Source organism: Arachis duranensis, chromosome 1 (assembly GCF_000817695.3).
Source record: "Arachis duranensis cultivar V14167 chromosome 1, aradu.V14167.gnm2.J7QH, whole genome shotgun sequence".
NCBI lineage: Eukaryota > Viridiplantae > Streptophyta > Magnoliopsida > Fabales > Fabaceae > Arachis > Arachis duranensis.
Window position 1 is genome coordinate 83544973 of NC_029772.3, and position 14555 is coordinate 83559527.

Genomic DNA, 14555 nt, shown 5'->3' on the forward strand with positions numbered 1-14555 from the left:
AATAATAAACTACTAAAATAATTAAACTTGACCTAATAAATAATTAAACATGTGGCAATAGAATAATGACCTTTTTTAACTGTATGATGATAATAATATTTTATATTAAAAACATACCAACGAACTCCACACATTCTTTTTCTCGGGGACGGATTCGGTGTGCCGAACCGCTTTGGCACACCAGTGCACATGATGTTTATGTTTGGCTGATTGATGCGCTATTTGAGGATGGCCGTCGAATCTCTCTGTTTTTTTAATCCAATGGTACAGATTACTCTTTCTCTCTCCTCCTATGATTGATTAGTGGTGTAGGTGTGTCAGAGGGGTTAGTTTGCAAATTTAACTTTGTAGGTGGTTATTTTTGTTACAATAAAAAATTAGTTGGGTTTATGTAGAATTAGTTTATCATGTTTTAAGAACTAAATTAATGGGTGTTTAGTGATTCTGTTTAACGCCAAATCAGACATGATAGAGGAGGGCTGAAAGGGAAGCAAAGGCGCCGTGGACGTCGTTTGACGCATACAATATAAGCTGCGATCCGTCACTGACCCGTCAATGGAGTAACGGAGTTGCAGGAAGCTTTCTCTCGCGGAGTCACACTGGAAAGCTGCCTGCTCTCCGAAATGCGGCCTCTGTCGTGAGTCGTTGGTTCGGAGGATGAAGATCTGCATAGCGTCCTCGCCGGAGCTGGAAACGGTCACCGTCGGATAACAATGAGTGATGTTTCGGCTAGATGCCTGGATTTGCCGGAGACGCCCAACAAGGAAGGATCGAAGCGGCGCGGGAATGGTGGGCGACAGGACGACGAAGGAGAAGCCCCTGGTGTTACGGGTCGGGCGGGTTAGGTTAGAACACAGTTGGTTGAATTTGGGTCGATCGTGATGGGCCTCTGGAGTTTTTTTCCCTGATATGCACATTTCTTCTGAAACCAATGCTGGGCTCAAGTGTTGGGCTATTAAAAGTGTTGTTAAAAGTAGATAAATGGTCTAGTATGGTGGTCCTTTTCACCGCACGAGCTGGTCCGGTGCTGGTCCGGTGTCGAAAGAGGCAAAGAAAGGAAACGATGAAAGGGGGTGCAGAGGTGCGGTGTTTGTCGCCAGACAGGGCATGATCGAGTTTCCTGCCACTTAAATCCCAACAGCAGAATGAACACAGAAGAGGGTGCAACGTACTTTATTGGTGAGGGCGAAGGTGAAACTGGCAGAAGGGAGGACTCGTTTGCGGAGGATGAGGTAAGACTTTGCCAAGAAATTTGTTTAGTCGTCTTTTTCAATTAATCTATTGCTGTTCATCGATTCCTAGTTCATGGCTAACTGAAAGTATCGTTGTAGCTGGCATGGGACGATGCATCGGACGTTGCCTTGGACGAGGATTATGATTCACAGGGCACAATTTGGTAACCAGTCATTATTTTTAGTGCGGTCACAGCTAATTCCAGTGGGGACGTGGGTCTTCAAATTAGGCAAAGGTTTGGTGATGCAGCAGGTGTTTTAGCTTCTTAGAAGATCATGCGTGATGTTCTATGTTTGGACAAACAATAGGTAGCTATAGAAAACTGTTTTGGAGTGTTATAGTTCCAATTTGACCATATCCAGGCCCCCATATGACTTTATTTTGTAACGCGCTATATTTAAAGTGGAAATTATTGTAGAGCATCCATGGTGCTGTATGAATTGAAATTGCAAATTAGTGTAGATAGCATCCATGCTGCTGTGTGAATTGGAATTGTAAAGTAATCTAAGGAACACTGATATTTTGAAAAGTTCTGAACACTGATATTCTTAGTTACACCGGTCATAAGATTCTACCATGTACAAAAAGAGTTAAGTCTAGCAGTTGCAACACATGAACAATCAGAACAGAAAAAGTTGTTGCGAAATCAGAAAAGGCAATCCAAAATAACATGCTCAGCTAGTTCATCAACCCAGTTGGATTCATTCAAAATCAAGAAATTGGACCAACAACTCCACTTCTGGGTGGGTACTGGAGATCTCAAAGACGGCCAGCTTGGGCACACTTATGTTACACTTGCACAAGAAACCCACCCAGCCTTGGCTAATGGCGCCACAATTGCGCCTTCTCTTGCCCCCGTATTTGCTGTAGACGGCCCGGACGGAAATCTTCCCCGATCTGAGAGTGACCATGACACCATCCCTGACGTCGTCTCCAAAGTGCGGCATATTTGGCTGGGCAAACCAAAATGGAGAAGGAGATGAAGTTAAGGACATGTGTAACATGAATGCAATGTGCATGCAGTCAAACAGAATGAAACGACAACTACTGACGATGGCATTATGAACAATTAGCATGCAATTGGGTGCTTATTTCCCTAAACAATGGAATTTAAGTATTTAACAACAACATACATTACGAACAAATTTCTGTAATGAATCTGAAGTCAACAACCGACCCACCAGATAGCCAACCATTAACAATTAAGCAACAGCAGAGGACAGAAGATGTGGAAAACGTAGGAGGGCACACATGCCAACAAAGTAAGGACCAGCGAAAGAACAACACTTTATGTAGACCAGGTAGGCCGCCACATTACTTTTAATAGAGGGCACAGCAGGGTAAGAAAACAGATAATGCGGTCCCCAAAGTTGAAGAACGTAACACGTGTATATATAGTGGAGAAGGAAAGCCGTTACCAGGAAGTGGGTGCCCAAGAGCCTTTTTGTGATGTGCATGATGAAGAAGGGGTGCTGGGACCGAAACGTCTGCTCCACCTCAGCTGCAGCTGCGCTCCTGGGGACATTGATGCACCCCGTTCGACGCCGGAGCGCTTCAGAAGCGCGTCTACGGTTCCGTCGAACCTTCGGGGGCGTGACGTCGACGGCTTCATCACCGGACGTAGCATACGACCTCTCGACACTCGGTGACTGAAAGATGCGAACGCTGAAGTCGTCTCTGCCCTTGTGCTTGAACAGCAGAATGTTAGATGGTTGTAGCTTGTATTCACGATAGAACCTTTGCCATCCCCTGCCGAGAGTGATCTCTTTCCACCCCTTGGGTCTGAATTCAATCTTGTAGGTATGGTTTGATCCATCGGCGACCGTGACGTAGAGATGGTTGCTATCTTTGGGCAGGAGCTCAATCGGTAACGGTAGACGCTGCATATAAGGGCACATGAGGAGTCGGCGTAAGAGATAGAACAAAATGCGGAGAGGAGAGTCAGAAATAATGGAAAGAACAGAAGAGCAAGCTTTAACCTACCATCGGTCGCGACGGATCTCCTGCCGCTTTGATAACCCTAACGACGTCACCTTTCGCGAGTTCTCGTACCATTTTCTCGTCCAGGCACCAACAGAGAAGAAGGAGATATTCCTAGTTAGGAGAACACCAAGAGAGTGGACAGCGTGTGAATGGAACGGATATGAAGGGTGAATCCTATTTAATTAATTAATTTAGTCAGAGTTCCACCCCTTAGCACTGTGCGCCATCCCATCACCCTTCCATGAAGTCTTCCCGGAGAAGCCAAAAAGTTGGGCCCCCCAAAAAGTTTCGTCCCTGAAGAGGAGAGGAGCTTCGAGTGGGGTCGGGTATTAGGGGTTGGGTTTCTGGCGAGTTCGGGTTTTCGTTTTTGTGTCGAGTCAGTTTCTCTGGCCCAATACCAGATAAAAAAATGTTATTTTCCAGGATGACCAAACCAAAAAAAAAAATTTAAAAACCATAAATATACAAAATAGTAAGTGTAATTATGAACAACTTACCTGCTTCGATCGACTACATCAATCCGTGCACCCATCAACGGGCCAAGGCTGACAACATGAAGGGATTTTTCACTGACCCACTCAAATGGAATGATTGATAAGATTAGGTTAAGGCTATAATTTAAATTTTGAATTCATTCGGCGGTCATAGCTTTTTTTAGAAATCCGATTATTGCCCTTGGTAACTGCACCCACATTAATTTCCAATTAATTCCAGTCTAATCAGGTTTAAGGGTTATTTATTAAAGAAGAAAAAAAAATTTTCAAAGGCGAGAGGTGTTTCGGCAGATTAACGCGCGTACGTTTACGTTTTTCACTACCCCCCAAACAAAAAAGCGCTTACTTTTCAAATAAGGGAATCGACAAAAAACCAAAACAACATAAAGATGTCACCCATGTGAACCAGTTCAAATACCTCCGTCACTGTCTTCACCCTGCTCCGGTCGAACGCCTGCCTGGTGGGACAAAGATTTCTCTTTGGCTGTCAAAACATCGACGACACTGTTTGCCAGGAGTCGCCAATTTGAGCTTTCTGCCATCATTTCGGTTGCTTTGTTATACAATCGTCGACCGGCCACGTCATAGTGTCGCAAGGTCCTGCGAAGCAACTTTTCATCCCGTCGCCGTGCCTTCTTCTCTTCCTCTAGTTGATCCTCCATTTGCTTCAATTTGACCATTAAGTCTACGTTCTTGGCATGGAGCTGGAAGAGTTCCTCTGCCGCCTTTTCACTCCTAGCCTCCCATAACCCCTCCCTCTTGAGAAGTTCGGCCTCAAGGAGGTCAAATCCGCGGACTGTTCATTTGTACGGAAGATGTTGATCAGATTAGACATCGGTTCTTCCGTGAGGTCGAGGGGACTAAGTGTGGGGTCGGTGACGGTCTCCTTCGACATTTTCTCAGAACTACACAGTGGAGAGAGCAGTGGAAGGTGGCAGAAATAAGGAAGAGGATAAGGATAGACGCAGAGGTGAGAGAAGGAGTTACGGCAGAGAAGAACTGGGAAAGAAGCATTGGGAGGTAGGGTTTGTCGTTAAGGGGCACGTATACATATACCGTGTCAATTGGGAAGCTTCGTCGAATAAACAAGTAATTGATGTACTTGGTTTATTTTTGGGAAAATAAACGATTTATATTTACTTAAAATCGTAATTAACGATTTCTATTAACTTTTTTTAATTTTTTTATCTTACTTGAAATCGTTACTCACGATTTCTTCTTATCCCATAATACTGTATTACACCAAAATATTATAATATTAATGAAAAACACCAATAAAAATCCAATATAAAAAAAATTAGCCCTTTTTTTGGATATTGGAAAAAATTGGTGTAATCCTTTAATTGATACAGAACAGCCGAAAAAATCGTTAACTGAATGGCGAGTCGCCGAAGGGCGTGTTTTGCGTATTTATGGGAAATTATTTCAATTTAAATATACTCAAATTATTACTAACAATACAGGGGATGAGAAGATGTTGATAGTTAACCGCATCTGGATTAAACGGAATTATAATGACTAGAAGCATAGAATATTAATCTACCGAAAACAAGGGCGACCTAAGAAACAAACTAAATAGAAAGTTCAGGGCTTCAGGCTTCGACAGAAACCAACACAACATAGAGATGTCACACATGTGCACCAGGTCAAATTCCTCCGTCCCTGTGTTCACCCTGCTCCGGTTGAACGCGTAATGGAGGGGACAAAGATTTGTCCTCGACCTCCAAAACATCGACGACCCTTTGTGCCAGGTCACGCCACTTTGAGCTTTCGGCCATCATTTCGTTTGCTCTGTCATACATTCGGCGAACGGTCGCATCACACTGTTTCTGCTCCATGCGCAGAAACTTTTCCTCAAGACGCCTTGCCTTCTCGTCTTGAGCCAGTTGATCCTCCATGTTCTTCAACTTGACCATTAACTTCAAGTTCTCGGACCTGACCCTGAAGAGTTGCTGTGATATTGTCTCAACGCTAGCCTCCCAAATTTCCTCCCTCCTGAGAAGTTCGGCTTGAACGAAGTCACATACCAGGGACTTTTCATCTGTACAGACGACGTCGATCAGTTTGGACATGGGCCGTTCCTTGAGGTAGACGGGCCTGGCGCCGTTGTCGTCGACGGTCTGCTTCGACATTTTCTCGGTAGTGCACAACGGAGAGAGCAGTGGAGGGTGGCAGAAATAAAGAGGTGGGTAAGGATAGACGGAGAGGTGACAGAAGGAGATGCGGAAGAGAAGACCTGGGAAAGAAGCACTGAGAGGGATAGGGTTTGTCATTAACGTGCACGTATAGCTCTATAGTGTAGGCCCTATACTGTAAAGTGAGAAGGTGCTTCGAATACTTTTTTTTCCATAGAAAATGTGTAATTAATGTACTTCGTTTTTTTTTTGGAAAAAGAAAATATTTATATTTAACGAAAAAGAAGGGATAACAAATTTAATGTAGTTTTAAATTTAAATTTAAAGTTATTTTTCAGCGTTCAGGTTTTAAACCTACGTTTAAGATGTCTTCGATTCCTGTGCCAAACCCAAAAAACGAAGCATCGGTTACAGCGGGCGTAAATGAAGGCGTGTGTGGCACGGTTCCTGACTTATCTGGTGAGCCGTTTTGCAGTTTATAAGTTCGCTTCCCAGTTTTCCTTCATCGCATCTGGTGATCCATAGTAACGACGGTCCTCCTGTAAACTTCCCCTTCCACAACCTATTCAATAAATTTAGATCAAATAGGATGAGATCTAGTGCAACCACCGAGAAAGGCAGAATGGGAGAGAAGGCCGGATACGAGAGAAGGAAAGGGAAAGGGAAAGGGAAAGGGGTCCTATCAGGCGTCTGTCCGCTGACTCTTCTGCCTTGCGAAATATGGGAGAGAGTTGCATCAAGGGTTGCGTCGTCCTCGATCCAGGATCTGTTTAACATGCAGGCGACCTGCAAGCTATTTTTGGACACAGGCCGCTCGTCTGCGGTGTACAAGGTGGCCTCCATGGCGGAGATACCCGTCGTGTTCGGTTATGACTTGGAGGACCGTCCTAAGGATGGGTTCCTTTATGTAAGCGCGCGCGCAGGTAATCCGGGCGCTATATTCCGTATAGGGATGAGAGAATTCTGCTGGATGGGCCGACACGTCGCCGGGGTCGACACCCTGCTTGAGGCCGCCGATGCGGGTGATGTCCAAGCCCGCTACATGTGTGCGATGCTGCTGCTGACGCCAGGTGTTGGGGACGGGGCGGACGCTGGAAGGGGGGTTGAAATGTTTGAGAACGTGCTGGCTACTGGAAAAATCGAAATGTGCAGAGAATTCTTCGGGCAGTTGTTCGCAAATCCGCTGATTGGGGTGCACCCGTCGGATCCAGGGAAGCCCGTCGTCTGCATGTCAAGCGTCTGCCCGACCCGCGGGACCATGGGTGCCACCAACGATTCCACGACTGTGTCCTGCGTCCACTGCCTTGCCGAGTTCGAGGTGTTGCATTTCTTTAGTCTATTTATTTTCAGATGAAGTTTCGCTGTAAACAAAAGTGAATGTATTTCATTGTTAATGAGTCAGGTGTTTGGGTTGGGTGGCCTTGTAAATCCCCTCTTTGGTGGACCAGATGAACGACATATTCGAACCGATGCATATCACCGTATTCAAACATTTAGATGGTCACACGCATAACCTTCGATAGAAGCACTATTTCATAACTTCATTAGCTAACAGGCCAAGCCGTATAAATTAAAAAAATAAAAATAAAAAACGGGCCATAAAAGTTCAATATTAACGTTGGGACTAAACAGTACAATAGTAATCCTAAAATACATTGCCGGGGAGGGGAGGCGTCGGTTTTTGGTGTCTCCATGCCATTGTTGCACTGAACCGTAAGACCTGGGACTTTACCTGTCCAGCAAAACGTCCGCCATCTGCCGTATGATTTAATTACGATAAATGCTTCTTTAATGAATATAAGTATTATAATATATGAATGCATCGGTAAACGAAAACATCTAGAAAAACGTATGCGGTACTGAACCACGGGCAACCCCCTACTCCTACCCCTCGAACGGCAATATATTATATTAAAAGCAAAATGCCACAAGGGCATCTACAAATTCGTCCATCCCCCCTTTGTAATCTCCAATAATCCGTCCTCGAAGTCCCCCCAAATGGCCGGAAGTTCCCAAGAGGACAAAACGAAACTGGAGGTATCCATTCAGCACGAGTGTCTGCCGAGTATTCTTCCTCTCGAATTGTGGTCGGGTATTGCGACGATGGTTGCATCGAATTCGATTGAGGATCTGTTCAACATGCAGGCGAGTTGCAGGTTATTTGCAGCAGCATGCAATTCTGACGCCGTGTACAGGCACGCGTTGGTCTCGGTGTTGCCGATCGCCTGCTTCCTCGACTACTCCGGTACGCCTGCAATGACATTTCTGCGTCGATGCGCCAGAGCGCGGAACCCGGCCGCTATGCTCCGCGTCGGGATGTCCCATTTATTCTGGTGTGGCCACCGCAGAGGTGGTATGCGGACCCTGACCGAGGCAGCAGACTTGGGCGATGTGGAGGCCTACTACATCGCTGCGATGCTGCTTCTGTCGCTCGGTGACAAAACAGATGATGAGGTCCGCCGTGGATTCGAATTTTTTTGCGTCGTTCGTGACTCCGGCACAGTCGAAAGGTGCAGGGAGGTCTTCACGTAGGTGTTCACCGGCCCGTGGTCCGATATACCCCCAGCGAACCCAAAAGAGTCCGTGTCATGCCGTTCCGGTAGTTGCCGTACCCGTGGGACCATTGGTGACGACAGCGATCTGTCCAGTGTCGCGTGTGTGCAATGCCTGGCCGAATACGAGGTGCGGAAGTTCTTGGGACTTACTGTGTTTAAGTAGTTTTTGTAAACCCCGGCGATGGAGATGCCGATCATGGTAATTGCTATGCGTACTGATGGTGTATTTTACCTTATTTTTATAATCGCATAATATAACAGGGCTAGTAAATATATACAAAAATGATTAATCTTGATTAATTGTCGAATATAATGATTAATCTTGATCTGATATCTCTTCACTCGTTACTTCGGGTTGGGGACAATGTTAGTGTAAAGTTCTAAAATTTAGAGACTTATAGACTATAGGATTGTTTAACTTCTTCTGTTTTAAATAATATATAATTTATTATGTTAATACAGTAAATGTTTGTTTAGGGCTTTTAAAAGACGAATTTCGTATGATTTAAAAAAAAGGACACCATGTCTGTATTAATTTTTTTTTTATTAGGTATTAGCGTTTGTCTTCGTCGTAACGTAAATCCCTAATTGTGTTTCAACAAGCTAAGAACACAGAGAAAAGTATGCATAATTATGTTATCCGTGTTTAAGTTCCATTGCAGAATATCAAAAGGGCGACGGAACAAACATAGGAAATAAAAGGATCACACAAGCCTCGGCGGAAAACATGACATTCAGATATCTTGCATGTGCAGCCCATCAACTACCTCCGGCCCCGTCTTCATTCTGCCCGGCCGGATGACGACGAGGACGACGACGGAGCAAGAACTTTTGCCTTTCCTCCACAACGTCCAGCCGGCGTTCCAGCTCAGACCACGGAAGAGACTCAACCTCTTGTCGTTCATGGCGCTTGGCAATTTCAGCCTGTAATTCCTTCTCAGTGAGAACCAACTGTTGAAGGAGCGCGTCATTTTTTCGCTTCTCTGTTTTCAATTCTTTTTCAAGCCGTCGCTTTTCCTGCACCTCTTTCTCCAGTTCATACTTCCTTGCCTCGAAGACGAACTTGGAGGCCATCAGCTCCACCTTTGCCTGGCTCAGTTCTGCATTGGTGGTTACAAGGGTAGCCTTTAAGTTCTCCTCCCTCCTAACCAATACCGCCGCAACGAGATCACAATCTGCGGACCTATCATCTACGCGGATGATGTCGATAAGTGCATCGATGGAGAGTTCCACGAGGTCCTCTGGACTAATGGCGTGTTCTGTGATTGATTGCTCCGACATTTTCTCGGGATAAGACGACGACGACATAGTGGCAGTTATGGAGAAGGCTAGACTGAGAGTTGAGAGAAGGAGTTACGGCAAGGAAGACGTGAATAAGGGTTAGTGGTTAGTAGGGTTTGGGGGTTCTGTATAACAGGCACGTATAAATATATATAGTATAAAGTTGTTTGGATGGGTTTTTCATAAAAATAACGTGTCAATAACGGGGTTTATTCACGAAAATAAGACATTAATTTAAGCTATTTCGGTTGAAAAAAAAAAGTTAACGATAACATTAAACATTTCTTCAATGAGCAATTAAGGAACGCAATTAAGCTTGTCATGAATATAACACAAGAATCGAATAGTCAACATTAAATTTGTGCGTCGTAAAACCAAATCAGTTGGAATTGGAAAGCACATTAGTATTTCGTTCGTCCGATATTAATTAATTATCTTATCCTTTCCAGAACCATCCGTAGAGAATTGGAAAGCACATTCGTCTTTCTGTCGCGCGGACCCCACGCTCAGGAGTTAACGTGTACTTCAAGCCAAATTAGGTTCATAAGCAGGTGTGCAGGGATGCCAGGGTCAGGTGTAGGGGTGTGGTGTACAGAGATATGAAGAAAAGAGTTTTGTTTTGTCAAATCAAACATAAAAAAATTATTATTGCAATTTACCAAAAAAAAAATTACCATATTATTCGATAACTTAATCTGATGTGATCAATGTCGATTTTTATTCGGTTTAATATTCCATAATGTACAGAATACGACATGTATTTAATTGTTTTATCTGATGGTCTCCAATAATAACGATTATCGACGAGCTCCATTAAATTTGCAAACAACAAAAATGCCACTTCTAATTGTACGTATAGGTAACTATGGGTCTAAGTACATAAATTAATTGTACTAAATATCCGGTATTAACCATAAGTTTGTGAAACGAAACGAGTTACGCGCTAAGCCGTAAAAATTAACCAATATCAGTGTATATTCTACTGTTGGGCAACGAAACGATTTACGTGTTATACCGTTATTGTCCTTTTTATTTTTCCTTGACCGGCCGGATAGTATCGGTCGCTGTGTTGAAGCAGGCATTAAAGATCCTATACTCCGACAGGGGTTGACGGAGTGTTTCCGGTTTGGCCGCCTGTGTAGATGGCTTCATCCGAAAATAGAAAGAAAGAAAGAAAAATAACTCAAACGACTCGGAAATTATATATTATATATAATTAAGAAAACCCAGTTTTACTCAGGGGTTATAGAACATGAAAAGAACAGCTAACGAAATACGGAAACAGAGCAAATAAAGACTCGGACAGTAGATGCCGTGGTTCATATAGCCCCGACATCGTCTCCATTCTGCCCGGTGGGATCCTGATAGTCAGAGCCGTCTGCCGTTGCCGCAGGTTGACCATACAGTTGGCGGACCAATAAACCTACCTTGATCTCCACAACCTCAAGCCTGCCTTCCATTTCACGCCACGGTGCCATCTGTTGCTGTTCCCTTCGACGAAGATCGGCAATTTCCGCTTTCAAAGCGTTTGCTTTGGCTTCCAGTTCGCGAACGGTGGTTTGATGCTGTTCCATCTCCGTGCGCAACTTCTTTTCCAACCGGCGGCCTTGTTCCAGTTGATGCTTCCTGATACTAGCCCTGACTTTGGCGGTGATTGCCTCGATCCTGGCCGTCCTTGCTTCGTCCTGTGTCCTACGAAGACTATCACTCAGAAACCTCATCCTCTGTTGGAGGGTGTTGATTAGGTCTGCAGTCGGGTGTTCCTGGAGGTCGCCCGGACTAATGGCGTGGTCGTCGAGGGATTCGTGCAACATTTTGTCGGATGAAGACCGGGAGGTTTGGTAGACGATAACGGCCCTTGAAGCTATGACTCTTCTCCCGGAAGTGGTTATGGATAAATATAAGGAATGGTTATGAATTGTGACGGACGTGTGGAATGATATGCATTAGTGAAAAACAAAATTTAAGTTAATAATAGATAAATTAATACATTTTATTGAGGTTAATTAATGTGCGTATGGTATTCCATCAGAAAACGAAGATAATAATGCACCTGGTGGTTTTATCGATAAACGAAGAGAAAGCTTGGGAAAACTAAGGCTGCATCGATTACGCAAAATCCGATATCATTGCAAATCTTTGCAATGTGACGTTAGAGTAGACAGGAAGGGCTGAAGGTCTATGGACTGCTATGAATAACGTGGCAGACAGGACTTGCGTTGATAAAAAAAAAACTTTGTTACTTGGCTATGCAACCAAGTGTAACTGAATGAGAGGCCAGTGAGTGGAAACAATTGGGGCTAATTTTTTTGGATATTACAATATAAAGAGTGTAATACATTAATATTACACTAATTTGATGTAATGCACTTATATGGGAATTTTCAATGTTATAAGAAATCGTGACTTACGATTTTAGAAAGAGACAAAAAAATTGTGAAAATGAGATTAACGATTTCAAATAAGACAAATTTTTTTCAAAATTTCTACAACCATGAAATCGTTACTTTCATTTTCTAAGTTGATTCTAGCCATTGATTGTTGATCCAAAACTTTCTAATTATTGTTCCTCTTCACTCAAATCGTTGGTAACAATTTTAAACAAATCGACACTAACGATTTCTTTAAAACCAATTATAAATCCCATAATTAAGTATTACACACCCAAAAATTCATGTATACGTATTACACAACTGTAATGAACATATAAAAAATAATTAGCGAAACAATTGTATTTTCCATAACTTAACTTTTTAGGGACTACGCAGAAAACACAAAAATAAAAAATATGGCAAAATAAAACAGTACCAAAACGGCAAAATAGTTGGAAAAATTATTACATAATAGTGATAATAGATATATTACATTGGATAACGAAAAAAATATTGAGAACCCATTCCTATCCAATCAGTCAAAGAGGTGGACAAACAGGATCAATTCATAATCAGCCCTACAATGCATGCACGGAATATGACCAGCACCTCCGTCACCGTCGTTTACGTCCCACCCTCTTCCATAGCGTTGATGGCGGTAAATGGCACCCATGTTCCCACGGGTTGGACATGCATGCGAAGAACAGACTTGATTCTCTTCGTTTAGCCTCGGCACGCGACGCAGGTGTCTCCACGTCCCTTGGACAACGCCGCGGAACACCAGTTTGCATTTTGTCAGGGCACCAGCCACCTCAAGCCAACGAAATGTTTGTAAGCCCTTGTTCTTTGACTCAGCGTCGTCGCGTAGCATCAGCATCATCGCCACTATGTACTGGGCTGCCGAATGGCCCTGGGCTGCGACAACGTGCATGGTTTCCATCCCCGCAAAACGACACCCGCCTAGGAAAAGGTCAGACACCGTATACCGAAATAGAACTTCCACGTGGCCACTCTGCCTGCATCGCGCTAAGAAGTTTCTTCCCGGATGGTGCATGGGACTCACACTCCACCATCGCTGGTCCCAAATTGGAATGTTGACGCATCTGTAAACGAAATCCTCATCCCCTGCATTACATGCAGCGGTGCACGACATCCTGAGACTGCACAAGTCCCTGACGGACTGTGCTGCGGTCCTTCCAGCAATTAAGGTCCATACATCGTGGGGAAGGTTGGCCGGGCCTGTCGGACGATACATCTCCTCCCCTTGTACTGAGCACCTTCACACGATAGATAAATGGTCGGTTATTTGTAAATACTGGATAAATGAAAGGCTCCAATCAGCTATCTCAATGGCTGTTGTTTACGGTGTATATATAGTCACCCGGTGCCGTGTGCGATGGTATCCCATCGGTTGTGTACCGTACATCGACACCTAATCAGCTACAATCACGTCGTCTAGGGAGCCTGCCGATTGAGTTTCCAGTCGGCTCACAGAAGGGTTCCTTAGCCAACACATTCCTTAAATTTCTCTTTATGTTTTCTTATATCATTATTTGATATTAGTAAAGTCTAATATTTTAATAATATTAAATAACATTATTTAGACGTTGTTCCAAATTCCTGTTGTTTAATTTTAATTATAAGATATTTATATGTAATAAGTATCTGTTTACCTAAATAACATTAACATGATAATAAAGAAGATAACCGTTAATATTATACGTCCATACTAAACCGATACATAATATGTCAATAACAAACCTAATATGCATAACAATCCTAAACCCTAGCTATGTCAACGAAACGTTCCACCTCATAGTCGGCGCGACAACGAATGCACCGAATATGGTTGACGCCTCTGACTCCGTGGATGGAGCCCCGCTCTGCCGCCCTTCGGCGGTAGTCATAGAGAAGACCCATGTGGCCTCGGGTCATGCATCTGGTCGAGTCACATATTGTATGTTTCTCTCCCTTAGCTGGCATTTGGACTTCATCTGGCCAAGAAATTGTGAGGACTGCGAAGCAACTCGAGTAACATGCCGGGAGTAAGTTACCTGCTTCGAGCGCACGAAAAAGTTCCAAACCTTCTTTTTTGGCGTCTCTGTCGTCCCTTCGGAGGAGCAACTCCATTGAAAGTGCGTACTTGGCTGCGTCCAGCCCATTCCTTGCTGCATTTTGCAGCATTTGCCATCCTACAGCGTGGTTACGTCTTATGTAGAGCTCCCGCAGCGCCTTCCGAAACAGAAGTTCCGGGTGACCAATCTCAATGCACCTCTCAAAAAATCTTCGCCTAATAGGGTCCCGTATCCACACCCAATTCAGTTGATGCGGAGGTGGTATGGCAACCATCCTGAGGACATTATCGTCGTCGCCTACATCACGCGCAACGCAGCACGTCATACGGAACCTGCACAGGTCCTCAATCGATGTGGTCGCGACTTTAATGGCTATGGCTACCCAAACGTCGCGGGGTAGTTCAGAGACGTTACAGAAACGCTCCAT

The 14555-nt window shown here is 44.1% G+C and overlaps 3 protein-coding genes across 3 annotated transcripts; 1 reads left to right on the forward strand and 2 right to left on the reverse strand.

The window, feature by feature from the left end:
• The first annotated feature begins 7843 nt into the window (after positions 1-7843).
• Positions 7844-8377, forward strand: LOC107492830 (putative F-box protein At1g67623). The gene has a single exon (XM_016113882.1). It carries the CDS (start codon positions 7844-7846, stop codon positions 8375-8377), a length of 534 nt encoding a protein of 177 aa, XP_015969368.1.
• Positions 8378-12588: 4211 nt separating this feature from the next.
• On the reverse strand, positions 12589-13479 carry LOC107492840 (uncharacterized). Its single transcript, XM_016113892.1, has 2 exons — positions 13418-13479; positions 12589-13330 (listed from the first exon to the last, which is right to left on the reverse strand). The coding sequence occupies exons 1-2, from the start codon at positions 13477-13479 to the stop codon at positions 12589-12591; spliced, it is 804 nt and encodes a 267-aa protein (XP_015969378.1).
• A 353-nt stretch (positions 13480-13832) lies between these two features.
• On the reverse strand, positions 13833-14555 carry LOC107492851 (uncharacterized). Its single transcript, XM_016113903.1, has one exon. The coding sequence runs from the start codon at positions 14553-14555 to the stop codon at positions 13833-13835; it is 723 nt and encodes a 240-aa protein (XP_015969389.1).